This window comes from Poecilia reticulata, chromosome 14 (genome assembly GCF_904066995.2).
Source record: "Poecilia reticulata chromosome 14, P_reticulata-male-v2, whole genome shotgun sequence".
Classification (NCBI taxonomy): domain Eukaryota; kingdom Metazoa; phylum Chordata; class Actinopteri; order Cyprinodontiformes; family Poeciliidae; genus Poecilia; species Poecilia reticulata.
The window spans coordinates 21,733,784-21,760,038 of NC_088843.1; the positions used below are offsets into that span (position 1 = coordinate 21,733,784).

Sequence of the window (26,255 nt, forward strand, 5' to 3'; positions counted from 1 at the left end):
AGCTAAGGAATGCTAAGCTAACGCTAGCTAACATTAGCTTGCTATGCTAAACTGAGGTAGGCTAAACTAAGTACATTTTGATTACATTTATCACAGTTAGACAGTTTGGTTTCATCAAAGTTTTATTCTTTACTTGCTTAATCAGAAACAACACCTGTTAATGTGCACAGGAAAACAAATCATTCACTTGTAAAATGTTTCATAATTCTATAAATACATGTAAGTGGGCTAGTTGCTTATTAGTATAAATTTACATTTTCACGCCACAGTGAAGCTCTTACTATAATTTTAACCACTTCTGCATCTGAAGGCTCTTTATTTTCATGTCTGCACTCCCACAATGCACCTCCTCCCCCAACTGTAGGTACCTGAATCATGGCAGGATAACATCAGAGGTCAGAGGCACTCCAGTTCTTAACACAAGTTTACAAACTAAAACATCATAGCATCACATTTACTAATGGAAGATCACATAGAAATGACTGGCAACTGATTCATAGAGACTGACTGAATAAGAAATAATACTGCAGCTATCATCACATTTTAAAGTGTTGTGGGTTTACATACAGGTTCTGGCTCTCAGAATAATAAAATAAAAAAATTGTTTGATGACTGATTAATAACTGGATTGAAAAGGTGATTTAATAGGAGATTTATTCCAGATTCTGAACCAAGCGAAGCTGTTCTGGTAGAATAGATTTACAAACATGAAAGTTTTATTCATTTTAAATGTACAATGTTCATATTTATTGTTCAGTTTTAGCCTCATTACAGCTCTGACTCTGTTGTTTTTTCAGCTAATGGTCTCTATTAGAGTCTCAATACTGAAGTTAATGATTAATTGATTACTAAATTAGTTCATTATTTCAATAATTGATTCCATCCATCCATTTTCTTTATACCTTTGTCCCTTAGTGGGGTCGGGAGGGGTGCAGGTGCCTATCTCCAGCTAACGGTCCGGGCGAGAGGCGGGGTCACCCTGGACAGGTCGCCAGTCTGTTGCAGGGCAACACAGAGACACACAACCATGCACACACACACTCACACCTAAGGGCAATTTGGAGAGGCCAATTAACCTGACAGTCATCAGTCAAACCCACGCATGCACAGGGAGAACATGCAAACTCCATGCAGAAAGACCGGGACCTGGAATTGGACCCAGAACCTTCTTGCTGCAAGGCAACAGCTCTACCAACTGCGCCACTGTGCAGCCCTCAATAATTGATTCATCTGATGAATTGTTTCTAACATAACTTCTTCTGATTGTCTTTCATCAACAGTTTTCCATAACGTCCAGACTTGTAATGGTTTTCCTTCACCTGAGCAGTGGATCTCTGCAGCTCCTTCAGAATCACCATGGACTGTAGAGGAAATTGTAGGTGTTTTTCTCCTCTCCAGTGACCTTTGACCTTTGCCATTCAGACATTGACTCATTCTTTTTTTGGGCTTTTTTTTGTTTTATCTCTACCCATGATTTCCGTTTTCTCAATCTGACCTCGTTTTGTTTTTCCAGTTGAAGAAAAAAGAAGAAAAAATAAATCTTCCCTCGAAGTGTTTCGAGTTTCTACCAGGAAACAGGAAGTGAGAAGTGAATTCAGAACTTCTGTAATTAAAGCAGCGAGGGAGACGTCTTCATGAATAAAGTCTGTTTTATTGCAGAAGTGTTCTGACGTGGACTGACCCAGGTACGGCAGAACCGACCCGTGCCCGGTTGAGAGCAGCATGGCGGCTTTGGTCTGAACACTGAGTCAATTTGCTGTTTGTTGCGTCGCCGTGTTGCAGTGAGTGGGTGCAGCTGCGGCGGCTGTTTGACTCTGCGGTCGACAGGGGAAGAAGAAAGACGCTGCTGCTGCCCCCCCGCTGCACACTCACTTCCTCAAAGAGGGAGGGGAGAGACAGAAGGAAGCCATCTTGGGCACTTTGTGACATGTTTGTCCCATATCTGGCGCTGGTTCCTGCAGACGGACAGACGGTGCGTTTGGGGAAGTGGAAGCTGAGGAAACCTGGCAGGTCTTTGGTTTTTCTGAGTTTTGTTTTGCGTTTTGACAGGAAGGAGAAACGAGTTACTGAAGGAATTGGAAACTGAACTCCGAAGATCTGCGGTGTTTCCTCTGATGTTGCTCTGAGCGCCGAGTTCGGCTGGACAGACGCAGGATGAGTTCGGTTCCCCAGAGGTCGGTGGTGATGGGCTGGAGCCCACAGCAGCTGGCCGACTACCTGAAGCGGGTGAGGAACCAGAACCAGAACTTTTCCTCTTTTTCTCTGTTTCCACATCCTAAATCGTCCTGAACCCTCGGAGTCCCCAGAGTCAGGTTCTGGAGGAACCAGGACGGTTCTGGTCCGGTACAGTGCAGCTGATGGTTGATGTCATGGAGGAGAATGTCTTTATTCCCGATGAATCCTGGGAACCAAACTGGGTCAGATAGAAGCGCTGAGATGGTTGTTTCAGGTCCAGAATGATGCAACAAACAGGAACCACTTCCTGCTGATACAGATGCTAATTATCTGCTGATGAGCTGAATTAGCTACTGAGCCTGGTACTGAACCTGAACCAGAACCAGGCAGGAACCGGGCAGGCCCGGGTTGGACGCATTCTTGTGTTCCTGGGATTTTCCAGGTCGAGCTGTGAGTGTAGATCGGGTCCAGCAGTCTGTAGAACCTGTAAAACCTTTAGTGTTTTGGGTTGGTTCGTCTTCTCAAAGCTGCTTCAGCTCTTCCATGTTTGCACTATGTATTGCCTAGTCTGGACTTTGACTAGACCATTGAAGCATGTTGATTCTTTAGTTTTTCAAGCAGCTGTAGATGAGCTGCTGTGTTGATGATCCATTCTGAACCCAGCTGTAACCGGACCAGAACCAGTTCTGCCTGGCCTCTGTCTATCGGTCTGGTAAAGTTGTGCTGAAGGACGAACTGTGTTTGTGGCAGATGAACCTCCCCGGCTGTGATAAGGTGGTCCTGAAGAACTCCATCAGCGGCTCCAGGTTTGTGGTGAGTGTTTCTGGAGGAAGAGGATGAGGAAGAGGAGTGACGAAGGCCAGGATCATCATCCTCACTGATGTTTTTGTTTCTGCAGAACCTGACGGACAACGACCTGCAGAAGTTCCCCAAGCTTCACGCTCCGTAAGTCAGAGGAAGGTTTTCATCTCAGACTGAACACAAACAGCTTCTCTACCTTATCTAAAGCGCATTCACAGAATTAATAGACATTTATCTTTATTTTGTCTTCATGGCTGTTTTTGCTTAATCTGTGTTTATGTCTGCAGGATGATTTCTAAGATCAGCAATGAAATCTACAAAAATGAGAAGAAAGGCGGCTTGTTTTCTAAAAAGTACGTCTTACACAAACAAACATCTGTTAACCACAGAGAGCTATTTATAAAGAACAAAAGTAATTCAAGTCATTCAACCTGCCTGAAGAAATAAGTAATTTCAGTCACTCTCATCCGGTTATGCTAACTAAATATTCAAATTAAACAGCTAAAAAATGAGCTTGAAGCTAAACATTCTTTTTTTTCTTCTTTCTTTTTCCATTTTCTTTTTTTTCTAATTTTATTTATTTATTTGTTCAGTTTATCTAGTGGTTTTGCCAGAGCTTTTACTTTGATAGTCTACTTCAACTTGAAAACAAGTGAATTTGCACATTAGCTAAAATATTTAGATGTAAACAAAGCAATTATTTTTATTTCTTTTCTTTGTTTCAGTTTCTTGTGCTCCTTTTTCATTTCTTCTTTTTTCAGTTTATAAAATCAGTTTGCAGATCCAGCTTCTACTTTCATAATCTATTTCGACTTCAGAACAAGTAGAAATAGATTAAGTTTACAAGTTTATTCGGCTTATTAAATTGTTAGTTTCAAACTGCGACCCAAAGAAATTAATGAATAACTTTGACTTGACTTTGAAAAATTAATTATGACTAAAATAACCCAAACTGTTGTAATTTTTGACTGTAACTTTATGAACGATTCCCCATAACTGACAGCTCTAATGTTAGTTATGGCGATACCATGACGACGGTCCTGCTAAAGCCTGAAACTGGACCTCAGACATAAAGGAGACGACACTCATCCCAGCTGCTGAGCTAATAACTGAACTGGTTCATAAATGAACTGGTTCATAACTGAACTGAATCATGTCCTGTTGTGTGTTTCTGCTTCACAGGTCGACTCCTAAGTATCATGAACCAGGTGAGTTAGTTTCTGTCTCCTGAGCTGATCAGGTTTGATTGGGTTTTCGTTTACAGAACCAGAACAGGAAGTGATCGGCTCGGTTCTTTCTGTTTGGCTCCAGTTGAATTATGATCAGCTGGTATTAAACTAGTTTGTTACTCTGAGATGACCGGTCCTGCAAGGTTCTGGTTTGTTCCTGATGTGAAACACAACAACAGCTGGTCTCCATGGAAATGGTCTCCATGGAAACGGCCTCAATACTGAAGCGGTGTAGTGATACAGATGTGAGAGGTTGGTAACGTGTTTCTTTGTGTTTTGCAGAGATGAACGTTGATGGAGGATGGGGCGAAGACGAGTTTGTGAGTCTGACCTGATTTCACTTTAACCCTGTTTTTCTGCTGATTTATTTAAACGTGAATGAAGGAAAAATGACTTTTAATATGAGATGAACAACAACACGTCTCATCCTGCTGCGTTATCGACCGAAACATGAAAGATCCAAAGATCCTGTAGGATTCACTAAAACACTGAAACACGTCGTCTGTCCAAAATGATTCACAAACTCCTGCTAAACTAAATATTAAACTTTTTTTAAAATATATTTAGCCTGCTAAGTAAATTATCTTCAAACTGTAATTTAGTTTGCAAACTAAGTATTTAGTTTGACTTTTATAAACTAAAGAATAACATGGTGAAATTAAAACCTATTTTTTTCTCTTATGACTCAGATTACTGCTGTTCAGTTTTAACTGAAACCCCAAAGCGATTTGGGATTCTGCTCGTTTCTCTGAGCTTCATGTTCTGACCTCTGACCTTGATCTGAATCTGCTGGAATGTCTGAGATGTTTTCCTCTCAGACGGCTTGGAGATGACCTTTGACCCTTTCCTAGGTTGATGTTTTCCCTCTAGTCTGTTTTTTTTCTCCTTCCTGGCTTTTGATTGGGGGTTTATGAAAATGAACGACGCAGTAAAGCTTCATGTTTCATTGTCGGCAGCATGGAAACCCTTGTCTTTAAGAGATGATCTTCTGCTCTGCAGGACGACGAAGAGTTTGACGATGACTACGAGAGTCCGTACAGCGACGAAGATGACAGGGACTACGAGTCCCCGAATGATGACCTGGACGCGGGTAACGACTACGAGCCGCCGCCCTCTGAACCCGCAGAGGACCACAAGCTGTGCCCGTCCCAGCCCATTGGGGACGGGGACTACATCGGTACTCCCATGGCGCAGCGGTCGCACAACGCTGACCCCACAGCGAGGCCACCAGGTTACAGGTCATCAAATGTTAACGGTTTCTGTTTCTGTGTGCAGACCGGAGGGACAACAACGTGGCGGCCAGAGGCCCGCCGCCAGCTCTGTGTCCCCGCCCCCCCACCTCACTGTCTGCACCCCCGTCCCGCATGGTCAGTCTGAACACCTGCACTGAAAAAATGGCATCAGACTTTAGTCATTTCTACATTTATAACAGTTCTTGTGCTGATTCTCCTACATTAACATTCATTCATTCACCTGTTTTATATTTCTATAAAAACTGGATTCTGTTCAGCTTTTCCTCTCTGAGATGCTCCTGAACTCATTCAGTCATTCAGGACTCACAAGCGTTTCTATCAGACACAGAATTTGTTGCAAACTTATACAAATAAATTCGCTTAATTGAAATAAAAAAAAAAGTCAAGTTTTTTGATAAAACATTGAGGTGGTTCTTTGTATTGAAACAGACTTGTTTTGCAAAGCTGCAGTGGGAATACTTTATTCGCATCACGAGTCACATGATCAGCAGCCGGAGGTTTCTACTGAGGGAAACGCAGAAGAAGAAAGTCAGGAAGTAGAAAGTCAATGTTTATGTAACACTTTTACAAACAGGTTCAAACTTCACATAAAAACTATAAAATCACAGTGGAATAAAATGATGAAAATAAAACTAAAACATCAGAACAGGAAGGCATCAGACCTCGGCTGAAATAGGTTTTAAGAATGGATTAAACTGATCAGATCTGATCTGGAAGGAAATTTATTCCAGAGCAACAACAGAGGAAAACATGTAGACGAATCTGAGAAACAGTTAATTTTATCTGATTAGTTTTGAGCCAAACTGTTTAAAACTTCATAAGTTATTAAAATAATCTTAAATCTAATCAATATGAAACAGACAGGCGGCCTAAAGAGGCAGATCATCACTGCAATGGTTTTAATGACTTAAAAGCCTCAACAAACTTATTCACCTGGGATTTCAGCTTCATTTCTTGCTAAATCATGTTTTTTTTTGTTTTTTGACATTAGAAATGAGAAAATACTTAAAGATTTGCTCACATTTGTAATGAAATTGCAGCTAAAGAGACAATTTTTCAGGTTTGATCTGAAACATTTTTCTGCATTTTCTGCTCCGTGTCCTCTAAAGCCTTCAGATATTATAGAAAAAATAATACAGCCCAAGAACACAATTGATCATAAATTCAGAAATACAATAGAAAACAAAAACACATGTACAATGTGTTTTTCAGTTTGATGTGAAACAGTTTGATGTATTTTAGGAAATGGAAGTTGAACCATCACAGATTTTTATAAAGTCCTGAAATGATGAAGAGAATAAAACCTAAATGAAGTCTAGTTAAAGTAAAGTCTGCCCTCTTAGTAATTAATGAACCATTCTGGGGTTATGTCAGACCAGCGGCGATGTATTTTATGTGGATGCAATAAAGATGTTAGTTAGTGGAAACGAGCTGTTTGGATGTGCAGTTTAGAGTTTCCAGTTCTTCTAGCTGATTCATTTTTACTGAACTTTTTTTTGTGTTTGTGTTTGTGCAGCCTGGAGAGTCCAGAAGAGACCCGTCTCCTCACGGACGACCGCCAGGAAACCGTACGTTCATAAAAACAGAAACAAACTACATTACTACAGGAAAAAAAAGTCTAAATAATACAGGGATAAGGTCATATTAGCAAAGTAAAAATGCAAAATATGAGAAAACATTTATTAAAAACATTCCGGAGTGCTGCTACTGAAAACAATTTAATGCTGACGTGTTGAACGATGAAATATTTTCTTATTTGTAAACTGAAACTCACAAGATGTTAAACATTCCTCATTTTAATTTATTGTTACTTTCCATGTAAGAGTTATGAAGTTACCACTTTGATTTACTAATATTACAACTTCACTCTCATAATATTTTGTCTTTTTTCTGGTAATTTAAAAACCATTGGTATCCTGGCCCCCTGTACTTTGTCGTATTAATTTGCCTCATTGCTGTTGTTGGTGTTCAGTTCCCGCAGGGCCTCCCAAGGTGTGTCGCGACATCAAACCTGGACGTGAGTCACGAAACACCCAGTCCCCCATCAGAGGTAAACCTTCAGCCGTTCAGCCAACAGCTCCGGCTGCCATCGCTGAAACATTGACAATAATCTGTGGACGTTTGCTCTGTTCTCTCTCTTTCTCAGGACATCAGATCAACTCAGCGGACAGAGTGAGTGTCCTTTAAATCTAATTCAGCCGCTGCACATTTATCAACGTACTACAACTCAGTACAATAAAGTTTAGAATGGGGGAAAAAAGGGAGTACGACAACTCAACCCTGAAGAACCCCCCCTCACACACACACAAGCACACACATGCAAAATTACACTAAAATTTAAAGTGTAATGTTTCCAACTTAATTTTGTTTTTGCAGCCTGCTGCACAGTCCTGGAGGTGCGTACGCACACACACACACACACACACACACACACACACACACACACACACACACACACACACAGAATAGATATTTCAACAAAAACATGAAGTTAAATCTTGTTCATAGAAATCAGAATACATTTTATAAAATATGAAAATGCATAACTAGTTTAATTGAATGAATGAGAAGATATAAAACAGTTTTAGTTTATTATTTATCTTTATAATATATCAAAAACACTACAGTGGAAAATAAGCTAATACACTAAGGTTAAGCTTTATGCCAGTAAATATTTTTTATAGGGTTGAAGTTAAAGTATGCAGCTATGAAATGTGTATATGACTCTGCAAAGGAAGTGAATTGGTGAATTGGCCCATAGCCATCCATTTCATATGACTTCCTGTTATACTTCCTGTTATAGTTTTATGCAACTTCTGATGTCTCTTTCATGGGCGGTTCTCTAGGATTTCCAAAAGTCTTTGAGTTTAAGTTAGCTAACATCTTGGTGCTTGTTTATTCATCTCTACATGTGGAGAGATGAATATTCTCAATCACTTTAGCACAGCAACTGATCAAAAGTCAAATAAAATTAATAATAACTCACAAAAACTTGGTAGGACAGGAGAGTTAATAGATTCACTGGGTTGGTTTTATGCTAAACTAAAGTAAACTAAGTTAAAGTAGAGGATGCTTCAACAAACTAATCTGAGCTAGGCTGAGCTAAACTATGCTAATGTAAGCTAGGATAAGACAAGGTGTCTGGAGCTATGATAAAGCAATGTGAGCTAGGCTTAATTTAGCTAAGCTATTGCTGATTACCTTGATAAACTAGGGCAAGTTAGGCTAAGTTAAGGTAAGCTAAAGTGGTAGAAGCTGGAATTAAATGAGTTTTAGTTAAATGAAACTAAGCTAATTTGGTGTAAACTAAGCAGAAACAGGTTTTTTTTTGAAGAAATGAAACAAAGTCTTGTTAGCAGTAAACCACGTGTAAAGCCAATACTAGCTGGTTTCAGGAAATTAAGTTTCTGCGCAACAGAAATGTATTTTTGTTCAGGTTTTTCACACTTCATTTCAGCTGAAATATATTTAGATACTTGGGGATTTTTTTAAATAGATTTTTCTAAGAAAACAGGAACAAATTGTGCCTTAATGATAAGGACTGAGGACTAACCACAGTCCTCATCTTCTGGTCATCAGCAGTTGTCTCATCGAAAGGCTCATTAAGCTTGAATTTGACCTCGGTAGTTTAGAAGGCGCTCTGAGACTTGATACAGATCAGCCCCTGATCATCCAGACTTATTACGAAATTAGGCTTGGTTCGGTTCCCCACCTGCCGGGTGGCAAACCCCACACCCAGTGCCTTCATGTAGTCATCAACGTTCTCAAGTTTTTTTTATAGAAAAAGTCTATAAATAAAACTGAAGACTAGTTTAAAAGATTACAGCTACGTCTGGATCACAGGCGTTAAACATGGCCGCTTACATCAAACAGGTCAGGTTTAACGTTAAACTGGGGGTTCTTCTGTTGACTGTTAGTGAACTTCAGTCACAATGTTGTTGCAGCGATGCGCTCGCAATGCAGAGAGAAAGCAGATGACGAAGGCAGAACCAGCAGGAGGAAGTGAACAGCAGCAGCTTGTAGTCTAGATTGCTAAGTGTTGAATGTTTCCTGTTCTAGATGCTCATGTTTAGCTTTAGCTGCTCATCAGGAGTTTTAAAGTGTCTGTCCTCGCAGGACACCGGCGGACGCATCGGAACCGCCCAGGTCCAAACCTCCGGTTCTTCCTCCTCCCTCCTCCTCCGTCAGCAGGAGCAACTCCTCTGCCAGAGTAGCGCCCCCTAGCAGGTCCTCTGTGGTTCAGATTGAATGTTTTGGTTCCAGAAAGTTCCTGATAATAATTTGATGTTTTTGTTTTCAGGTTCGATGGACACAGAGAGGTAAGCTGCTCCAGTTTTAATGATTCATGTTAGATGAAACATGACTGTTCACTGCTACATAGAACAGATTGTGATGGAGACTGACCTTTGACCCTTTCTTCTTTTCTCTCTTCAGCAGACACAAGATGGTGAGCTCCATTCTCCAGTTTGAAACCCTGAAGCATCGCAGAGTGAATAAACAAAGCTTCCTCCTTCTGCTTGTTTTCCCACAGTCCCTAAACACAACACGTTCCCTCTTCACAAGAATCTGCCGCCGCGCCCTGGGATCCCCGGGCCCCCGCCGCAGCATGCCGCCAGGTCAGCCTTCACTTCTACTCACCCGTCTCACCAGAAGGTCGTAAATAGAAGTTTGTTTTTATAACTCACCTGCTTAAACAAAGAAATGAAATTAGAGTAAAGCAGTTTGCCCGGGGCCCTGGGGCCTCGGCTTCGGCCCTGGAGGTTCACCACTTAAAGCTGCAGTAACTTTTATAAAAAATGTGTTTTTACATGGATGTTAAAACTGTCACCATGTTATGACAGTTTATGAGACAGATTCAGCTCCACCTCCTCCCGACCCAAAACAACCAATCAGAGCCAGGATGCGGGGCTTCGTGCTGTCAATCCATCTCATGTAGTCACTGCTAAATGTGATAATGGTGGAGAAACAACTCATCATTACATGAAAACCATTTATCTTCTATACTAACTGGCCTCAGTGTTGACCGGCTAGTTAAGCGGCTTGTACATGAGGTGATTGACAGCACTAAGTCCCGCCTCTTGGCTCTCATTGGTTGCTTCTAGTAACTTGGAGAAGCAGAAAAGATTGTTTTCACTGCTTATCTGTCTCATATTAAGCATATTAAAGTGATAGTTTCAACACAAATGCAATAAAATATATTTTTTCCTGGAGCTTTAATGTTTCTGCCTCAGGTGATCTCTAACAGAGTTTCATTTTTGTGCAGCTTTTCCTCCTCGGCCTCTCTGCCTCACAAGCTGCAGTCTGGTAAGAGAAACCTGAAGGAGTCCGAACGTTTTCTGGTTCAATCTGAATAAAACCTTCAGTTTGCTCCAGCTGATCTTACTGTGAATCAGAAACCGGCTGCTGAATGTCGTCTGTCTGCTTTCAGCCATGGCCGAACACAGAGGCAGCATTGCGGCACCCGGCCGTCTTCCACCTCCTACTGCGGCTGCTGGCGAGGTGAGCGACACCATCAGCTCTAAAACCCAACCTCGACCGGCTGGGAGTCCAGAAAAATCACAATTTTCTGTTCAGACCCTGGTTGGGCAGCAGGGGATGCTGTTGCATTACACTCTGCAGGGCTGAGGACATTCAGCAGCTTCAGCAGTGTGCGTGTGTGTGTGTGTGTGTGTGTGTGTGTATTGGTTTGCAGGCTCTGGACCCAAACTGGTACGTTGGGAAGGTGAGCCGTGGGCAGGCTGAGGGATGCCTGAAGAAAGTCCAGAGGGTGAGAATCCATCCAGCATCAGGACTCTGATTACAGGATGAGCCGATAGCCGGTGTTAATGTGTGTGTGTGTGTGTGTGTGTGTGTGTGTGTGTGTGTGTGTGTGTGTGTGTGTGTGCAGGACGGGGCCTACCTGGTGAGGGACAGCACCCGACAGCAGGCCAACCAGCCCTTCACCCTCATGGTCTTCTACCAGAACAAAGTCTACAACATCCAGATCCGGCAACACAGCCAGCAGTTCCAGCTGGGAACCGGACTCAAAGCCCAGGAGGTCAGAACCACTGCCGGCCTCTGGAGTCACAGACAGGAGCAGCTAATCCACATGCATTAACACCTGCCTGTTAGCCGCTAATGCTACGAGACATTACCATTCTTTGACTTTTACCAGTTTCAGTGTTTAGCCTGTAGGGGGCAGCGCTCTGATGTAGTTTTTAATGTAGCCTGTAGGGGGCAGCGGTCTCGGCTCTAACTGTGCTGTTTTGTGTCTCCAGTTCTTCCCGTCAGTCAGTGACATCATCAACCATTACTCCCAGTCCCCTCTGGTCCTCATTGATGCTAAAAACCGGAGCTCCAGCCACCAGAACCAGTGTCTGTTGTCGGACCCGGCCGGTTACTATTTGGAGTCCTGACAGACTGAACCAGACCGAAGCGGGCTCCAGTTGGACCCGGTTCAGATGAATGTTCAGTTCAAAGGTCTGATGAGCATGATGAACAGAAAGTCCTCCATCTTTGCACGTGTTGCTTTGTTTTCTTTTTTCTCTTTTCAGTTTCAACTTTTAAACCTTTAAGAATATTCTTCAGAAATACTAGAGCTTATGTTGGTTCTGTTCCATTTGGATCCACAAACAAACTATAAAGCAGAACTTCTGTGCACCTCCTCTTCTTCTTCTTGTTCTTTTTCTTCTTTTACTGTAAATGTGTTGGTTTGCCATCAGCTGATCTCATTAAAACATCTAGAAACATCAGAAAGGTTCTGGAGTTTTATTTCAGTCAGGCAGTTTCCAGAACTCTGAGCATCATGTGGTCAGGTTTAAGGACTGGACTCAAACTAGGGATAGCAATTTAGCATTAGCTTCTGCTAAATACTGTGTTGGTATAGCAATTTAGCATTAACTTCCACTGCATGCTGTGTTGTATAGCGCATTAGCATTAACTTCCAGTAAATACCCTGTTGGTAAAGTTCTTCTATTTTGGAGACTTTTATTGCAACTCCTGAGCTGCTGTGAGAAACACTGACGATCTATGCTGCCCACACTCGCTATTCCAGCTATTGACTCACCACCAGGGGGCGTGCCTCTGACTGTGATGCACAAAGTGGTTCCTGGAGGTTCGGCATCCTTCATGTTCTAGCTCTCTCCCAGGGGGTAGTAACAACCTTTTCAGCATGTCAATGTTCTTCTTAGGCCTTCTAACGAGCCATCATTGGATCCAGGAAGAGAACTGAAACATGGAGTCGTCCAGGACTGACTTTGGCCACCACTGGTTTAAAATCTGGACAGGATGTGATGTAACAAACAGGGAAACTGCAGTACCACCGTTCGACCTGAAGAGGGCAGCAATGAGACGGTTTTAGCCCCATTAAACAAATTTACACACAAATATCAAAATTAGCTCAGAAACATGAAGCTAGAAATGTTTAGTATCAGTTTATAGAGTTTATTTGGAAAAAAAACATTTAGTTTGAGGTTTAGTTTCACTGTAAAAGCATTCAGTTTATTAGCTTCCTTTGCTGGTTGTAGATTTTACATCTGAAGACAGTTGAAGGTGTTCAGTTACCGGTTCCCATGGTAACACCCCCTCATCCCCCCCCTAACCCCCGACACCAAGTGGTCGGTTGCTGATGTTTTGACTGTTCCCTCCGCAGATTACTGCGCTCACCTCCAACCGCCAGCAGCCTGAACGGATCAGGAAGTGATGAGATAACGAATCCGTTAGCTGCAGCCTGACTGATGGAGATGAATTAATGATCTGTGTGTGTGTTTGTGTGTCAGGGATAATCTGAAAATCCACTCTGAGCGCTCGCTGCTGACAGACTGGCAGCTCATTTATCAGCTGAGAACTGTGTGTGTTTTAACCTGAAATCTTTGAAAAGAAATCCAGCAGTTCGTCTGGATGTGGAGTTCCTCAGGGTTTCATCCTGGATGTTCGACCAGCTTTACACACCAGATAAACAAAAGAAGAAGAAGAAAAGATAACATAATCAGAAACCAAAAACAGAATGGAGCTCCAACTTTTAAAGATTCAGTTAATTTGTTACATTTAGTTTATCAAACAGATTAATTTACTAGAGTTGTATCGCTTGTTTTCTGTTTTCAATGCTGTGAGCTCAGTGGGTTGTGTGGAGTAACTCTGAGCGGTCAGTATGTTCCACAGTGACCTCAGTCTGCAGGAGTCATTCGGCTGACCTTTGACCTCATTAAACATCTGAACTGAGCCACCATGTTTTTAAAGATGGCACCGAGAAACCAGTAAAACCTGATATGATCCCAGTTTCTGCTGCAAACAGAAAACCTGCTGAGTCACCGTCTGGTTCTGGTTCTAATCCGATCCCGGAGGTTCTGTCTGACGGCTGCAGATTAAAATGTCTTTAGGAAGTCTCCGGGTCCGATCCGGTTTCAACGTTTATTCCTGGAAACGTCAACAACTGGAAACCTGGGAACGAAAACACCTGGAGGAGTGAACCAATTCAACCGTAATGAACCGATAAATGAATTGATAAACTGATTAATAAACAAACAGATAAATACTTTGAAAGAAACTGGTACAAACAAGTCCTGGTTCTGACCCAGCTGGTTCTATTTACTTCAGAAGAACTTGGTTCTGATTTCAGGGATAACATTTTTTTCTCAGCTTCTCAGGAAGTGAGTAAAACTTTATGTAGGACCTGAACTGGATCAGAACCTGGACTGGATCAGAGTCAGGACGGGATCAGAACCAGGAAAAGTTCTGGTAGTAGAATCTCCCCCTGGTTGACGCAGGTCCTAACGTCTCACCCTGTTGCCCCCGGGGCAGATATTCTGCCTGTTCTTATTCAAATCAAGCCCCGCCCCACCCTGCACCCAACAACCAATCAGTGGACAGTGGGCGGAGCTTGGGGCTGGGCTTGGGGCGGGGCTTGTGGCTATAAGAGGCCCAGGTGAGCAGCAGGTGTTCAGACAGCATGGAACTGGACAGGTCCGCCTGCAGCCTTTACTCCAGTGCCGCTCCGTTTCCCTGGCCGGTTCCGAACCCGGTCCACGGCACCGCTCCGCTCTGGTCCTGGTTCTGCTCCTCGGATCTGCTGGGCCCGGTGCGGCCCCCATACTCATACTCAGCCCTCATCGCCATGGCGATCCAGAGCTCGCCCAATCAGAGGCTGACGCTGAGCCAGATCTACAGCTTCGTGTCGACCCGGTTCCCTTTCTACGACCGGAACCGGGCTGGCTGGCAGAACTCCATCCGCCACAACCTATCGCTCAACGACTGCTTCAGGAAAGTCGCCCGTGGCGACGGCGACCCAGGTCTGCACCCGCTTTCATTACTTCCTGTAAGATGTGACGTCACTTCCTGTAACCTTCCTCCTCCTCTTCCTCCTCAGGTAAGGGAAGCTACTGGACTCTGGACCCAGACTGCGGGAAGAGGTTCGACAACGGCAGCTTCCGCCGCAAGAGGAAGAGGAAGTCTGACAGGAAGCCGTCATCATCATCAGAGCCCAGCTCCAAATGTCCCAGCATGCACTGCTGCAACTCTGCTCTTCCTCACTCCGGCTCCTCCGCTTCATCGCTGAACTTTCTGGTTCCAGACTCCACTCCTCCTCTTTCTCCTCTTCCTCTCTTCCCCCCGGCCCAGTGGACTCCCCCCCCACTCTCCTGCCTGGCCGACCATCAGGCCTGCATGGAGCCCGGTTCCGGTTCTGATCCGGATACCGGTTCTGATCTGGGTTTCTCCGAGTTCTTCAGTGATGCTCTGCTGCTCGACTTTCTGCTCCACCAGTGAAAAAACTCCACTTTTATATTTATCCAGTTAAATAATAAGGTGACAAACTTTAGAACGAAGAAAAAAAACAAAGAAAAAAAATGTGATTGTTTTTTAAAATCAGATATTCATTAATATATCCATTAAAAACAAGTCTACAGTCCAACTTTAATTGTTTCAAAAGTCCTAAACTGTAACTATTACTGTAAATATATTGGTTTTCCTAAAAACTGTTGTGTCTGTCTGTGGTTCTGGTGTCACTGGTTTTGTTAAAAGTGTCCATATTAGTGCTGAATTACTTTGTTTTGATTAAATAAAGTTTCTAACACAATAAAACATCTGAAAATGATTGTTATTCTTCAGGAATTATCTGGTGATAATAAATTAAAAGACTTTTTTTAAATGGGAGTCGATTATAAAGGTTCACAGAAATTAACAGCAAAACAAATTGAGTTATTTAGCCTGTTAAAGTCATAATTTCACCATGTTGTTAATTCCTTTATAAATCTTAGTTTCAAAATAAATATTTTATTAGCAAGCAACATGTTTAGCTTCAAACTGAATATTAGTTTGTAAACCGAATATATAGTTAGCAAGCTTCAAGCTGAATATACAAAATAAAAATATTCAGAGCTAATCAACCAGCTAGCACGGAGCTAGCTATCTAGCTAGCGAGGAGCTAAATATTTAGCTAGCTTAGTTCTAAAGTTCTGACCTAAGTATCTGCTTAACAAACTAAACGTTTTTTTTTTCAAACTAAATGAGCAGTATACTAATTAAATATTTAGATTCAAGCTACATATTTAGTTTATAAAAGAAATACATAGTTAGCAAGCTACATATTTAGCTCGGTGCCAGCCAGCTAACTGGCTTCCTTACATCGGCCTATTTAGCTGGTATTTTAGAAGCAGGACCCCATAGTATAAATAAATTAGATTATAATAATAGTCCCAATGAATCTTCTTGTCAAATTAAATGTATCCTTTTAAAACAATAACCTTTGAGCAGGTATTAAACACACTTTTCATAAAGTCTACACTTCAGTATTAAAACTTTCTTTTATTAGTCTTATGTGATGTTCTAATTTAAATGTCAGGTTTTCATCATAATTAACAGAAATAAAGGCTTTCAAACATCCATTTGTATGTAATCTATATAATACTTTAAAGTTTCTGGAAAAAATGGGCTTGTCAATAATTTTCCAATGTATTGAATAGGTTTGTATACAGGTTATGAGTTGTACCTGAATGAAAGGTCCAGTTCATGTTCTGGTTGACGACTACGTTTCTTACCCGGATCACCGTCAAAAACACAAACATGTTCCTTTCTGGTTCCGGAGTGTTCCTGTAGATCAGGGAGGATTTTTCTTTCAATCAGAGTTGTTTCTTTGAGGAGCGACTGTCTGCTGTAAAAAAATCAATGGATTCACCGTGCAGCCGTGAGTTCACCCACTAATAAACACGACTTAATCAGTTAATAAATAGCTTTTTTTTTCATTTCATATTGTTTCTGAACTGTTCTTTGCTAGAGCAGGGGTGCAATATGTCGATCGCGGAAGGTTTTGAGTCGATCTCGGCATTAGGAGACAAACTGAACGCCGCCAGTTCGCTGAGACCAGCACGTCCTCTGGCTCCTTATCAAAACATTCGTAATTTTATTAAAGAACAACAAAAAATCAACATAACGTGTTAACATTAATGACACAATAACAATAATAATCTCAGTGATTATTGTTTCAACAAGGTGTTGCGCAATTCTGTGCGTTTCGGTTCCACTATCAAAATAACTAACAGAGCAGGAGTTTAAAATGAACTAATCAACCACCGCTGTGTTCATGAGAGGCTTATTAATAATCGCAAAAATAAATATCAAGCCTGCAAACCTAATATCGTAACGGACTGGTTGTTATGTTTTTAACGTAATCTCCGGTCGGCTTGTGGAGCGCAGGAGGTTGCCATAGCAACGGGTGCGCTTAAATGACACAGAGAGAGACAGAGAGTAAAAAGGTGCGAGTGGTTTAGAGTTGATCACCTGTTCAGGTTGTTTGACCTTTTTTTACTTTTGCTGTGGCTCATCACAGCCGCTGTAGTTTCTGAACGTTCAATAAACGACAAACTTGGACTAATTACCTCGTTCTTTGTGAATATACGTCATTTACAACAAACATCAAACACGGTAAATATGCTTCATTAAGTATCTAACAAACAAATGGCTTCTACCGCGATAATTATGTGAAATTAAATTAATTGTCTGATATAAAAAAATATATAGTTTGGTGCTTTGAGCTCAGAGTCTGAGAGGCTTTTCCTTTATCAAACAAATTTGTTTTGCCTCTTATTTAGTGGAAATATTGATGTTGATGAGACTTTCTCCAAAATGATAACCTTTTTCAACCTTTACAGCTCCACTTTTGAAAATGAGGAGCTAACATTCACAAATGTCATTGAAATAAAATCCAGTCCAACATCTGATTTGAGGTGATTCCTCTGGAACCTGTTGGAGAAAAAATATCCCAACTTCAGAAGATGAGCTTTAACCTAACAGAGCTCTGTGGTTCCTCCTGTCAGGGTGAGAGTCAGGGTGAGGAGGCGCCATGTCAGGAAGACAAAGTGGAAGCTGCAGGATCTTCAGAACAAACAGGTCATGATGCTGGGCTACTGATTATCCCTCTGTCTGGACACAGGATCAATAGAACCAGTTTAAAAGCTAAAATGAATGGTTACATGCCAGACATGGAAAACTGGGACGCACTTCATGTCATGATGTTCAGAATTTAGGTCTCATGGCATCTCAAGGTGTCAACATTGCAGCCAGTGGGCTGAAGGAAATACAGCTTTATTTTGTAACAATTATATTATTTTATTATTATTATTTTTGTCATAGTACCCCCAAGAATTTAAAACTACTTTCACCCCTGACTAAAAATCACACAAACTTCCAGTTACTAGTCCCTCAGAAACCGAGCCGGACCGGTCCAGTTCAGTAGCTTCAGCTTTAAAAAGAAAGTTCTTTTCAGTGGAACCAAAAAACTTCAAGTCATCAATAAATCTGCTAATATCTGAACTTTTAAAATGGAAACTTGGACTGAATAAATGAAAGTCCAGCAGGAAAATCACCTGAACTCTGAAGTTCTGGAGAGCTTCTGATTGGACCTGGATCAGAGAGCAGCGCTCCGTAGAGGCCAGCCCGGTGTGTGTATGTGTGTGTGTGATAACATCACGTAAGTGTGGCGTGTGTTGACACTCAACACGTCGTCACACTCAGACACTCAGCAGCTATCAGCGGCATCAGGATCACAGACTCCAGAGTGTGCCGCTCGTTTACCGCCAGCTGCTGCGACGCCCCTGGCCGCGGTGACACCCCCAGCCGCAGCCACAGCTTACAGACCACGCAGCATTTACATGTGACAATAGGAGGTGAAGACGGAGATCGACACACTGTTCCTGGCTGAATTAAAAATATTTATCCAACCACTATCTTTAGTTTTCTATTAATTATATAACAGAGGAATTAATGTTATTCTTTATTCTGTTTTTATATGTTTTATTTTCCTTTTATATGTTTTTTCATATGAATCTTGCTTTGATTCATTGATTTTATTTTAAAAACTGTTTTGAAAGCCCTTCTGTTGTGCTTGTGACCCAGAATGAATGGAAGCCATTTTGTTTGTCAAGTTGTGTTTCATCTTCTCTGCGTTTGTTTTATTTTGATGTTTTTATACGATGCTGGTTCAGTTTTGCTGTCATTAAAGTACTTCTAAATAAAATTGGCTTAATTACCTTTCACTTTGCTACTGTTGCACTCTTTCTATTCTAAAAGTATTTTCACTGCAAAAACACTAAAACCTATCAAGTTTTGTAGTCTAGATTCTAATGCAAATGTCTCAGTACACTTAAAATAAGGTAAAACTTAAAATTAACTTCAGCTGAAAATCAAATGAAACTAATTTAAAGTATATTTTCAGCAAAGCAGATGAGTGTTCACTGCAAAAACACAACATCCTACCAAAAAGTATTTTTTGTATAGTTTTAATGTAAATAGAATATTTTCAGCAATATATATGAGCTTGTTTTAAGTCAATAATTCCTTAAAGTATTAATTAGATTCACAGATTATTGCAGTTATAATATGCTTACAATGTCTTGTTACAAGTTTTTAGTACTTTCAAAAAAATCTACATTAAGTCAATAGTAATATTGACTTAAAACAAGCTCATATGTCTTGCTTGTAAGTTAGTTTTGTTGTATTTCAAGTGAACTAAGGTAATTTCACTCGAAACAAAACAGTAGTTGGTGATATTTTGTATTTTTGCAGAGTAAATACTTAGTTTTAGACTAGAAGTGAAAAGTTAGTGTCCTAATTATGGTTGAACTCCACAGCAGTGAATTAAACTCTGCTGGACTCTGATTGGTTTAAACCCGAGCCTCACGGTTCTGATTGGTTTTTATGTCCGTTTTTTGTCTTTAGTCAGAGATAACGAACTGAGGTGAAGAGGAGTCAGACAGACGAAGGCTGAGACATTTGGTTCATCCTGGAGGCTCCGACAGGGTGGTGTGTGTGTGTGTGTGTGCGTGCGTGTGTGACATTATGCAAATGTTCGGCAGTAATTTTGTTTACTGGCAGTTAGATGGTTGATCCCCCCCAGTCAAACACCAACAAACGCACACACACCCACACAGCAGCAGCAGCAGAGTGTGTGTGTGTGTGTGTGTGTGTGTTGAACAGTGGTGGAGAAAGTACTCAAAAAATGTACTTAAGTAAAAGTAAAACTACCACATTAACATTTATACTTAAGTAAAAGTAAAAACATACTGGCTTTTAAAAACACTTAAGTATTAAAAGTAAAAGTACTTGCTGAATGGATTACCTAATCGCTAATATTAAGTGTACCGATCGTATTTAATTTTAATACATTAGAAATGTGCCATTTAATGAACAATGTCACAGATAAAGCATGTTTTTATTATGTTTACTCTGTGTAACATAGTTTAGACTTAGATATGTGATTCTATGCATCATAATTTCAGGGATGGAAACATCTCGTCTCCTGTCCTAACATAGCATGAACTTCACTTTTTTTTTTGCCACTGGTGGCTTTTATTTTGAAAGAAATCCAACAGAAAGGGGATGGAAAGAAGGTGGGTGGGAGAGGACATGGAACTAAGGAGTCACATAGCAGAATTGTAGTCAAGACGACCTACCCAAGAAGACCAAGTCAAGACCAGCACCTCGCGCTACGTGACACAAAAAATTTAGTTTTACCTATCAAAATTGCTTCTCAAATTGATCTGAAAGATCCACATTCCCATAAAACACCTAGATATTAAATACTTAGAGCTGAAATAAATTTAATCGGTAAAGATCCATCCAGAAGAATCGGACCGTTCCTGAATGTCATATCAATGCAGACTTTGGTACCAGCGTTGTCCCATATATGCGACACCTCAGTCAACACCTCCACACAATAATTCAGCGCATGAGTGACAACTTTTTCTCATCGCAGATGCAACATCAGTCAGTACAGCTAGCTTTGCTAGCATCACGTCCACGGAGCTTACCTTTCTTTAAGCTTTCCTTCCAAGTGACCAAGGGCGTAGGAACAAGTTTATCATTGGGGGGGACACATATCGGAAACTTGAAAGATCCGTAAATAGCTTGAGCAAAAATGTCAAACAATGGTGTTATCAATGTGTTACTCTAATCTGACCCCTTGTAACCCGTAATCTAACTATTTACAATCCAATAATCAGATTAAAATTACGTATCCAAGTTAAGTATTTGTGATTATTTTTAGAAAACACATATTGTTGCTTCTTTTTCCTTGGGGAAAAAGAAGCAACAATATGTGCTTCTTTTTGGAGGGAAAAGAGATGCACATTTTCTAGCTGATGGATGAATTTTTTTATTGAGTGATCAAATAACTCTTTCAAAGTAACTATGCCATGCATGGCAATAAACTAACTACACTATAAATCATATGTGTGTTGACCTGTCACAATAACAAATTTTGATTTTTGATAAACAATATTATTTTTAGACCATTTTTAAGTAATAAATGTTAATGGGAAAATTATAATGCAAGAACACAATCTGAAAGATCAGTAAACTTAAAATTATAATGAACATTTAACACTGCAACTGGAAGACATCTCAAATATCCAAAATAAATAAACAAAATGACAAAAATAAAAGGAATTTTGAAGTATTTGTAAATAAAAATTTCCTTCAAAAAAAGGTTTAGCTGAGACCAAAGCACCAACCTAAAAGCTTTTATCATACAGTTTTTTGTAGAAAGAAAGAGAAATAAAAAGAGAAGTGATAAATCATGCCAATGGAAATTATTGAATTTGTTTTAATTAATCATGAGCACAGAGCTCGGTTCATTGTGCACGTTGAAGGGGACACGCAGCGGCACGAGCTAACGCCGCCGCATGCGCAGCGTGTCGCAGCGCCTCGTGCATCTCTGGATCTTTGCAACTCGGTGCGGATCACGCGCGCCGCTCTCCCAGGCTAATCTGTTGCTAAGAGATGAGTGTGTTTTCTGGTAACCAAGTTCCACAAAGTTCCATAAAGTAAACGTCTGAGAGATAGCAGAAGAAATCCTATGTTTTTTGAACAATAACAATTTTTTGTCGCTAATCTGTTGCTTAGAGATGAGTGTGTTTACTGGTAACCAAGTTCCACGAAGTGAACTTCAGATATTTACTTTAGCGTAATTTGCCAACGGTAAATGTCTTGTATCTAATCAGGTAAGCGTTATTTCAAAAGAGCTTTTGTTTTATAAACTACTTGTTATTAATTTGGTTTTAAGAGATAAACGGGGGTTTTTCTGGTAACGAACTGCCACGAAGTATAAATCGAGATTTTTACTTTTGTGTTGAATGTCTGTTTAATATAGCCTATTTGCCATTAATGACAAAAAATTACTTTTCTGCAAAATTGACCAACTGCACAATGCTTGTTAGTGTAAAATAAGTGGTATTTCAAAAGAGCGGGAGAAACATTATATTTTTTTATCAATAAGAATTTTTTGTTGCTACGCTGTTAATCTGTTGCTTAGAGATGATCGCGTTTTCTGGTAACCAAGTTCCACAAAGTTCCATAAAGTAAACGTCTGAGAGATAGCAGAAGAAATCCTATGTTTTTTGAACAATAACAATTTTTTGTCGCTAATCTGTTGCTTAGAGATGAGTGTGTTTACTGGTAACCAAGTGCCACGAAGTGAACTTCAGATATTTACTTTAGCGTAATTTGCCAACGGTAAATGTCTTGTATCTAATCAGGTAAGCGTTATTTCAAAAGAGCTTTTGTTTTATAAACTACTTGTTATTAATTTGGTTTTAAGAGATAAACGGGGGTTTTTCTGGTAATGAACTGCCACGAAGTATAAATCGAGATTTTTACTTTTGTGTTGAATGTGTGTTTAATATAGCCTATTTGCCATTAATGACAAAAAATTACTTTTCTGCAAAATTGACCAACTGCACAATGCTTGTTAGTGTAAAATAAGTAGTATTTCAAAAGAGCGGGAGAAACATTATATTTTTTTATCAATAAGAATTTTTTGTTGCTACGCTGTTAATCTGTTGCTAAGAAATGATCGCGTTTTCTGGTAACCAAGTTCCACAAAGTTCCATAAAGTAAACGTCTGAGAGAGAGCAGAAGAAATCCTATGTTTTTTGAACAATAACAATTTTTTGTTGCTAATTTGTTGCTAAGAGATGAGTGTGTTTACTGGTAACCAAGTACCACGAAGTGAACAAAAAGCAGAGCACAAACATTTCTAATGTAACTATTGCCCACATTAAAAGTAGGTTTTTTCCTAAAATAAGCTTTTTAGCTATTTTGTTTATTTATTAACCATGTTTAGCACACTGAATGGAGGAAGTCAATGTAAGACAACATGCTAGTTATAGCCCACATGCCACTGGCTGCATTTAGGCCAATATTACCATTATTCGATCTTAATATTGCATAATGTTTTGTGATACCAAGTATAGGCTACAGAACAAAGACAGAAATATTTACAAAAAGAGATGTTTAAGCAGAATCATTGCAAAGGCAGAAATGAGAAAAAAAACACAATTTATCTTAAACTCCTAGAATTGGCTTTAATTCTTGAGTTAAAGGAATTCTATTAAAAAACAGAAACACCTGCTTTACAAGCAGACTTAAAATGTTCCTTTCTGTGAGCATCCAATGTATCATCTGATATTGTTGGGACAGGTTCAGATCTTATATCACTTGCCTTGTTAAATTTCCTGTTCCTAAGTTCTCTGACGAGGCCCAGAAATTTGATAACGAGTCAGATTTCTAAGTTTTAAAATGTTATCAGAAAGGTAGAAAGTTTGCAAATTATTTTCCTTACACTTTACAGTTATGCAGCACTTTGTGTTGATCTGAAGTAATCATCTTTGTTGTAAAATATCTTGGAATTTGTGGCTGCAGCATTGCAAATGCTAGAAATAGTTATGGGATGTAAGCACTTCTGCACATCATGGTGCTTGTTAGAGAGCCCTAAATATTGTATGTTTATGTTATTTCCCTCAGTTACTCAACATATACTGTTACAGAAACTCACAGTTTCAGTGTTGGGGTCACATTGTATTTGGGAAACGTTTGATAGTTGTGCACATAAGAAAAAAATAATGTAGTTTACTGCTAGGTGAAACGCTAGTTAAAATCAAACCTACTTGGAGATACTCAGACAATGTGTATATATATTTATTCATATTTATATAAATTCCCTTCTCACCCTTCCGCAGGTGGACTCTTTTATCATCTGAGCGCGGGTCCTGTACGAGAGGCTTGGGAGCTTGAGGGCTCTGCTCAGTATCTTGGCTGTGCCTAGAACTGCAAATTTCTGGACTGAGATGTCTGATGCCATTCCTGGGATCTGTTTTAGACACTGCTCCAGTTTGGGGGTGACTGCCCCGAGGGCCCCGATGACCACAGGCACTACCACAGGTCCCTGCGCTCCTCGGCCCTGTAGACACAGGGTGAATCCTAGCAACCTGCGGCCTCTTTGCCGGGAGCACCGGATGCCACCTGATGGTGTAGACCCGCCGATTTCTGCCAGGATCAGTTTGGTAAATGCGAGGTCGCTGACAAATAAAACTTTCGTCATTAGGGATTTCTTTTCCTCTTATTGATTGGATGTTTTATTAACAGAATCATGGACAAGTGGTTTGGTGACTCCAGCATTTTTAATGAACTTGTACCGCGGTACTGCAGCTATTTTAATGCTCCAAGGATGTCGGGGTCCGGTGGAGGTATAGTGACTGTATTTAAAAGCAGTTTTACTTGTAAACAGTTGCCTCTGGCCTCGTTTAGTAGCTTTGAGATCAGCCTATTTGAACTCGGCAGCTCTCACACTGTGCTGTGTGTGGCGGTCTATCGGCCACCGAAGTACAACAAAAACTTTATAAATGACTTTTCTGATTTCCTGGCTGATATTATGCCAAGGTATGACCGAGTTCTCATTGTTGGTGATTTTAATATTCTTGTCTGTCGTCCTACTTCACCTATGGCTCAGTCATTTCTTAATGTTACCGATTCTTTTAATTTTGTGCAGTCTGACTGGTGCTATCCATGAGCATGGTCACAGTCTTGATCTGGTTTTATCTTATGGTCTACCAGTTTGTAATTTAGTGATTGGTGACTCATTATTTTCAGACCATATGCCTGTTTTATTTGAGATAACGCTGTCCTGTGCTAAAGCTAAAGCATGCGCTGCAGCTCAGTTCTATCGTGTTCTTAACCCTTCTACTGATGGTCAGTTTTCTTCTGTTTTTAATCAATTTATTGATGTATAAAGTGATTCATAAATAAAGTTGGTGTGGGATGGTATGGTACTGTGGTCTTCACCTTCCAGGCCTTTTCCAGTTCCTCTCTGAGGCCCTGGTATTTCTGCAGTTTCTCTTGCTCCTTTTTCCTGATGTTGTAGTCACTTGGTACTGCTACATCCACCACAACGGCTTTCCTCTGTTGTTTATCCACCACCACAATGTCCGGTTGGTTCGCCATTACCATTTTGTCTGTCTGGATCTGGAAGTCCCACAGGATCTTAGCGCGGTTATTCTCCACCACCTTTGGGGTGTTCCCTACTTTGATCTTCCAGACCATATTCTGCAGATGTTCCTGTACACTATGCCCGCCACTTGGTTATGTCATTCCATGTATGCTTTCCCTGCCACCATCTTGCACCCTGCTGTTATGTGATGTACTGTCTCAGGGGAATCCTTGCACAACCTACACCTTGGTCTTGTCTGGTGTGGTAGATCTGAGCCTCTATTGCTCTGGTGTTTAGGGCCTGTTCCTGTGCAGCCAGGATGAGAGCCTCTGTGCTGTCCTTGAGTCCAGCTTTTCCAGCCATTGGTAGGATTTCCTGATATCAGCCACTTCAGTTATTTGTCGGTGGTACATCCCATGTAGGGGCTTGTCCTCCATCATGGTACCTCCAGCACCTCATCCTCTGTTCCCCATTGTCTGAGACATTTATTGAGCACATTGCCTGTTGAGATCTTGTCCTTGGTGTATTTATGGATCTTGTATGTTTCATCCTGGACAGTGGCTCTCACACTCACTAGTCCTCTGCCTCTTTCCTTGTGGCTAGTCTCAGGGTGCTGGATTTGGGGTGGGACCCTCCATGCATGGTTAGTAGGTTCTGAGTCTTAACATCCGTGGTGTTCATCTCCTCCTTTGGCCAGCTAATTATTTATTTATGTATTTATTTTTATTTATTACAGACAGAAAAGACAATCAAGAAAGAAAAAATCAAATAAATAGAATGAAACAGACTAGAGAAATAAGAGGTAAAACAAATTATGCCCAAGTGACATGCACATTTTATATTTTCTGTTTGAAAAGGAGCAGAAGATGTAATATCTTATAATGTCCTGCCCCTTTCATACTTATCAATTTATAATCAATTAACTGTCAAAACATAAAAACGAGACAACTTGTTTCCATTTTACATGACATTTAAAGATGTCTCATTAGTTAAAAGTATTTATATCATCAATAGTATTACAGACTTTAAAACAGTCATCTTATAGAACATTTTGCAATAAGCTCC

General features: G+C 40.5%; 2 protein-coding genes across 2 annotated transcripts; both read left to right on the forward strand.

The window, feature by feature from the left end:
* The first annotated feature begins 1,119 nt into the window (after nt 1-1,119).
* lcp2a (lymphocyte cytosolic protein 2a) lies at nt 1,120-12,193 on the forward strand. Its single transcript, XM_081615244.1, has 24 exons — nt 1,120-1,375; nt 1,514-1,581; nt 1,660-1,972; nt 2,050-2,226; nt 2,926-2,988; nt 3,074-3,120; nt 3,264-3,329; nt 4,159-4,184; nt 4,488-4,525; nt 5,205-5,382; nt 5,481-5,572; nt 6,975-7,026; nt 7,431-7,508; nt 7,605-7,630; nt 7,835-7,854; nt 9,575-9,685; nt 9,759-9,777; nt 9,893-9,905; nt 9,990-10,074; nt 10,722-10,762; nt 10,887-10,957; nt 11,151-11,225; nt 11,346-11,495; nt 11,716-12,193. The coding sequence occupies exons 4-24, from the start codon at nt 2,155-2,157 to the stop codon at nt 11,851-11,853; spliced, it is 1,461 nt and encodes a 486-aa protein (XP_081471370.1). The 5' UTR covers nt 1,120-1,375; nt 1,514-1,581; nt 1,660-1,972; nt 2,050-2,154; the 3' UTR covers nt 11,854-12,193.
* A 92-nt stretch (nt 12,194-12,285) lies between these two features.
* On the forward strand, nt 12,286-15,682 carry LOC103459837 (forkhead box protein I3-B-like). The gene is made up of 2 exons (XM_008401749.2): nt 12,286-14,724; nt 14,802-15,682. The coding sequence occupies exons 1-2, from the start codon at nt 14,385-14,387 to the stop codon at nt 15,197-15,199; spliced, it is 738 nt and encodes a 245-aa protein (XP_008399971.2). The 5' UTR covers nt 12,286-14,384; the 3' UTR covers nt 15,200-15,682.
* Nucleotides 15,683-26,255: the final 10,573 nt, after the last annotated feature.